Genomic DNA, 5,992 nt, shown 5'->3' with positions numbered 1-5,992 from the left:
CAGCTGACCAAGAACTTAATAGTACAACTTAATTTATAAGTTTTTTAACCAATCCCACAAAGCAAAAGCATATTGACAGCAGTTCTATCCAACCATTATAAGCACATGTACCTTTGGTAAAACCAACGCTTGCTTATTTTGAATACAATACCTGCTTGTAAGCTTTAAAACACAATGCACAGAGCCCCATTATTAAGCTTCAAACTTCCTAATATCTTGCCAGAAAAGCTTTTCTGTATCTTAGGGAGTTATTCTAGACAAGCGTTAAGACACAGACCATTGTTCTATTTCTCCTTGCTTTTCTACTTTTTAAATAATTTTTCTGCTGACCTATCTCATGGCTGCTGCTTAGCTCTAATCACAGTTCTGCTGTCTCTGAGGCCTGCATTTTGCAGCTTCCCCAAAACCCTCTGATTTTGTGGATTCCCACACTGAACACAAGTTGAGCTATTTTAAATCAAATACTCACTGATTTAGATAATATTAGACATGGCACACTGCAAAATAGAGCTGCTATAGATTTTTTGCTGTTAGCACATGGGCACAGGTGTGAAAATTTTGAAGGAATGTATTTTATGAACCTACTCTCTTCCATTCAAAGGAAACTCAAACAACTAGAAGACAACATGAAGAAATTGACTGTGAATCATTGGGGCTTGGATGAATGCTTTGAGGGATGGGGAATAACTGGATGATTGAAAGATACCTTAAAGTGAGCTTTGTTATTTCTATTATTATATTGCTTTGTATTATTCCACACATAGTGAAATTGGTGACCCAGTTGGTAGAAAATACTGTAAAAAGGGTTTGGCTGGTGCAAGAAGAAGAAGAAGAAGGGGGAATTGTAGCAATGCATCTGAACAACTTGGGCCACACTGTGCACCAGCCATATTGCTTGTAGTCATTCTTATCAGAGCCTTCTGGAATTCATCAAGGTTACTAAGACATAAACTGTGCAAAATGAAGAAAGAAAAGACTGAGAAACAGAATACCAAGACCACAAGAACTCGATAACAGAGGGCTGTGAACCACCTGAACTGAAACCAGTCACATACTCTGAGAAGTGCGTGCAGAACACAAGGACAAGAGAGAGGCTCCAATGAAGAAGAGCGTGATCAGTGTATGCAGTAGGGTTAGAATGTATAAATAGGTGCATAATGTAAACAAAAAATGGCTTCTGCTTAATCATACTGGTTAGTAGTATGGGAGCCCTATTTGCCTGGGAAGGAGGGAGGATTGTTTTCCATAAAAAGGAAAGCACTGAGGCAGAGCAGGAGACAAGTGACCCTTGCAGGCCTGGGGCCTCATTGCCTCCTTGTCCCTGCTCAGCAGCCTGGCAGGGGCCGCCCCATGCTCCTGCCCTTGCCATTGCACATCCCCACATGCCAGTGCCCATCCCGGCAAGAGCCCTGAGCAGGGAGGGAGGGACAGCATCTGCCTGGCCAGGGGCTGTGGCTCAGGCCTTGGCCCTTGGCATTCCTCAAACTTACCCAGCTTTGCTCAGCACCAGAGACACCTTGGCCTTGTTTGTCCCCAGCTGTCATCACTGCCTCCAGTGTTCTGCTCTAACTGGAACCTGGGGACACATTCTCAGAGAGACTTATTAAACTTTTAGAAACTTTGGAGTTTCAATTTAACTTGGAGTTCTTGAGAAGTTTTTTGAACACTCTCTCCGGGACTGGATGTGATGTAAACAACACCAAATCCCCTAGAGGCTCATTAAATTCCTTGTGCTGTTTCTGGGCTGCTGAGCTTTAAAGGAACAGCTCTTGCCAGCACCAGCTCCTCTCCCAGCCCAGCAGGGCTGAGGGCTCTGCCTGCCGGCACTGAGGGGACAGGAGCCAGGCAGAGGCACGCTGAAGGCAATCAGGATTGGGAAGACATTGAGCTGAGACTTCACCTGGGGAAAGATCTTCACAGCCCTGTGCATGGTGAGTGTGTGGGTGCAGGGCAATGTCCCCTGTGCTCCTGGAGGGATCTCCTGAAGCCGGCACACCCCACAGCCTGGGGGATGTGTCAGGAGGACTCTCCCAGTTTCTCTGTGGCACAGGAGCAGGAAGAGGAGGATGTGCTGCAGAGTGGAGCTGCCCTGGGCACTGTCACAGGGACAGGGCAGGACGGCTCCTGCTGCCAGGGGTGGCTGCAGGGGTGAAGCTGGGGCTGCAGCCAGGGCTGCCCAGGGCTGTCCTGCAGAGCAGCTCCTGCAGCCCTCCGGGCTCTTGGCCAGCCCAGGGCATGTGCCACCTGCCAGGGGCAGCCCTCAGCCTGCCTGGCAGCTCCCCATGGACACTGCAAGGGAGAAGGTGGAGGTGGAAGGAGCCACCCCCATCAGGGCAGATTCCTCCTGCTCTGGAGATGGTGCTGCATGGCCAGGGCTGCTCTCAGCTTTCTCCTAAAGGGAAGGGAAAGGGGCTGTCAGCTTTGGCTGTGTCACTGAGACTCCTGCACTGTCAGCCTGGGCATCAGCAGATGGTCCTCAGATCTCCCTCAGAAAGTGCCTCCTCAGCCTCCTCTCCCTACAGACAGCAGCAGCAGCACCTTGGCTTGCAGCATCTCTGTTTGTCTGGCCTGCCCTTAAGGCCCTGCTGCCAGGGAGATGCCCCTGGGAGATGCCCTGTTCTGGGAGGGGTCTGCAGGGCAGAGCTGAGTCCCCAGGGCTGGGCTGGGCTCTGGCAGCAATGGCAGGGACAAGGCTTGGGTCAAAAAAAGCAGCTCCCAATAGGCACAACTCCAGGCAGCAGAGAGCCAGACCAATCCTTTGCTTCCCTCCATGTCCCGCTGCATAGGGAGAGAGAGAAGAGTTGGAGAGATTGATTTTGAAACTGGAGTTTTCAAAAAAAGCCACGTTATTTTTAAGTGCAGTTTTAAATTGGTACATCCTGTACTAGAGTGAGGGGAAATGAGCAAAGGGCACCTGTGTTGGCCCAGCAGGTCTGAGTGCACTGGGGCACAGGGAGCCCTGTTTTCCATCTGGCCTCCCCAGTGTTCAGCCTGAGAGCAATGCTAAGAACAAGACTTCTGTCCCTTCTAAAAAGCACACAGTTACTTTGTAGCCCAAAGCTACACTGAAAAAAAAAAGGTAAATGAAATTTCCCCCGAGAAAGAGAAGTAATTTTGAGTGCCTGTGCAAGAAAATAGCATAGGATGTACTCAAGGTACTTTGTCCAAATTGTCAATGTTGTCTTTGAACAGCTCAAAATGTCCAGAATGAAGGAATGTCCAACAGCAGCTCTACCAGGCACTTCCTCCTGCTGGCATTGGCAGACACGTGGCAGCTGCAGCTCCTGCACTTCTGCCTCTTGCTGGGCATCTCCCTGGCTGCCCTCCTGGGCAACAGCCTCATCATCAGCGCCGTAGCCTGCGGCCACCACCTGCACACGCCCATGTTCTTCTTCCTGCTCAACCTGGCCCTCAGCGACCTGGGCATGATCTGCACCACTGTCCCCAAAGCCATGTACAATTCCCTCTGGGACACCAGGCACATCTCCTACTCAGGATGTGCTGCTCAGGTGTTTTTCTTTGCCTTCTTCATGTCAGCAGAGTTTTCTCTCCTGACCATCATGTGCTATGACCGCTACGTGTCCATCTGCAAACCCCTGCACTACGGGATTGTCCTGGGCAGCAGAGCTTGTGCCCACATGGCAGCAGCTGCCTGGGCCAGTGCCTTTCTCAATGCTCTGCTGCACACAGCCAATACATTTTCCCTACCCCTGTGCCATGGCAATGCCCTGGGCCAGTTCTTCTGTGAAATCCCACAGATCCTCACACTCTCCTGCTCCAAATCCTACCTCAGGGAACTTGGGCTTCTTGTGCTAAGTGCTTTTCTTTTTTTTGCTTGCTTTGTGTTCATTGTTTTCTCCTATGCGCAGATCTTCAGGGCTGTGCTGAGGATCCCCTCTGAGCAGGGACGGCACAAAGCCTTCTCCACCTGCCTCCCTCACCTGGCTGTGCTCTCCCTCTTTGTCAGCACTGGCTTTTTTGCCTACCTGAAGCCACCCTCCATCTCCTCCCCATCCCTGGATCTGGCCCTGTCAGTTCTGTACTCAGTGGTGCCTCCAGCCCTGAACCCCCTCATCTACAGCCTGAGGAACCAGGAGCTAAAGGATGCCTTGGGAAAACTGGTGACTGCAACTTCAGAAGCAATAAATTCTCTTTTCTGCTACAGAGCCTTCAGAATATAACTCTTCACCATATCAGCCTTTTTTCCCCCTGTTTGTCCATTCTTTGCTTTGGTAACTTTTTCTATTGTTGTAGTGTTTCTATCAAAATACTGTAGTATTACTCTTAGCTTTCTACATGAATATCTACATTTCTTTTGAAATAAAAATATTTGCAAGTGGTTTGTTCCCTTGGTGTTTAAATAAAAACAAGTGCCTGCCTGATTTGTCTGTCCAAGGCATTTCCTCAGCCCTTCCCTGTCTCTGCAGGGGCAGTGCCTGTGAGCAAAGGTGGCAGGAAGCGACTCCCAGCACAGCAGCACAGCCAGGGACAATGGCCCTGCCTCTTCCCCGATCTGCTCTGCCCAACTCCACCCTGTCCTTGCCAGCCCTGCTGTGGCTGTAAGGCCGGAGTGCTCTGGCAGCTTGGTCACTGTCCTGCTGCGTGTCCCTGCTGTGGCCACAGGCAGGGCCAGGCCATGGGCACTGCTGGGACACAGCTGGGCTCCAGCACAGCAGCTCCAGCAGCAAAGGGCATCTCCTGAGGGCAGGACAGGGAGGCTTTGCTCCCCTCCAGAGCTGCTGTCAGCAATGTGCTCCAGGAATGCCCTGGCACAGCAAAGCCCAGGGCCTGGGGCAGGGGGGAGTGTGCAGGGGGGGCTCACAGCAGTGTCCTGGCACAGCCAGAGCTCCTGGCATGGACCTGGAGCAGCAGCAGAGCAGGACCTGGGCTGTGTCTCTGTTCTGGGACAGCCTGGGAAGGTGCCCCAGGGCAATTGTCCCACACCAGCCCCTGCAACCACCATTGCCAGCACTGGCCTCTCCCCACCTGCAGGAGGTTGTTTGTCCCTGCATGGAGGGACACCAAGTGACCAGGCCAGCAGGCCATGTTTGCTCTGTGCTGAGGAGATCTCAGCAGTGCATAGTGTGTGTGTGGGGAGATGAACCCCAGCGACAAAAAACACCATCAGCAGCACCCGGGGATGGCACAATTCCAGTGGCACAAACAGGGCCTTGAGGCCACTTCACTCTGAGAGTAATGTCCTCTGGGAAAACACCTGAATTCTTTGCTGGGTTGTGGTTAGGACTGCATAGAGAAAAATATCCCAGGCAGGGAGGCTCCAGGGAAAAATGCTCAGGGCAGCCATGGACTGCACAGAGAGACATTGGATAGAGTGAGGGTCTGTGGGGAGAAATCAGAGCTGCCTCCCTTCTGAACCAGCCCGAGGACCTGGACAGGGCTGTGCTGTGTTCTGGGCACTGACCTGGAACTGAGGGATGTCGAAAAGGCCTTTGGTGTCAGGGCTGTTGAGAAGGCTGGGCAGCGTCACTGTGGGACCTGTCTCAAACCCTTGGAAAGGCCAGAGCCATCCCAGAGGGTCCTGGGCACTTGGGAAGGGCAGACATGGAACCACTCTGCACACAGGGCAGGGAGGGGGACTGGGAGAGTCACAGCCTGCTCAGGCTCAGAAGGGAAGGGGATGTGGCAAATCCTCCTGCAGCCATTCCAGGCACTGGCAGGACAGGACAGGGACTGCAGAACCCACATGGGAGAGAACAGAAAGGATGTTGTGTGCCAGACTTCAGCCAGACCTGGGACAGGGTCTGCTGTCGTCTCCTCAGAGCCAGACTGGAGAGAGCTGGGCTGAAGGAGTGGAACATGGGCTGGGTGGGAATTTGGCTGAACAATGAGGGTCAAATGTCATCCATGGTACAGAGTCCTCTTGGCAGCCACGCCCTGGTGACACCCCTCAGTGACCAGCCCTTGGCCGCCACTGTGGAATATTTCTATTGTCTCTACAATGCCAGTTAAATATACTTTCAATTCCTTTGTG

The 5,992-nt window shown here is 52.1% G+C and overlaps 1 protein-coding gene across 1 annotated transcript; it reads left to right on the top strand.

Moving 5' to 3' along the window:
* Window positions 1–3,383: 3,383 nt before the first annotated feature.
* On the top strand, window positions 3,384–4,118 carry LOC134434306 (olfactory receptor 14A16-like; the record flags this gene model as incomplete). Its single annotated transcript, XM_063182983.1, has 1 exon — window positions 3,384–4,118. A coding segment is annotated over one exon (735 nt), but the record flags the coding sequence as incomplete, so codon positions are not given.
* Window positions 4,119–5,992: the final 1,874 nt, after the last annotated feature.

The sequence above is a fragment of the Melospiza melodia genome, unplaced genomic scaffold, assembly GCF_035770615.1.
Source record: "Melospiza melodia melodia isolate bMelMel2 unplaced genomic scaffold, bMelMel2.pri scaffold_34, whole genome shotgun sequence".
In the NCBI taxonomy this organism is placed as follows: Eukaryota; Metazoa; Chordata; class Aves; order Passeriformes; family Passerellidae; genus Melospiza; species Melospiza melodia.
The sequence above is the reverse complement of the archived record's forward strand: the minus strand, read 5'-3'. Positions and strand labels throughout refer to the sequence as shown.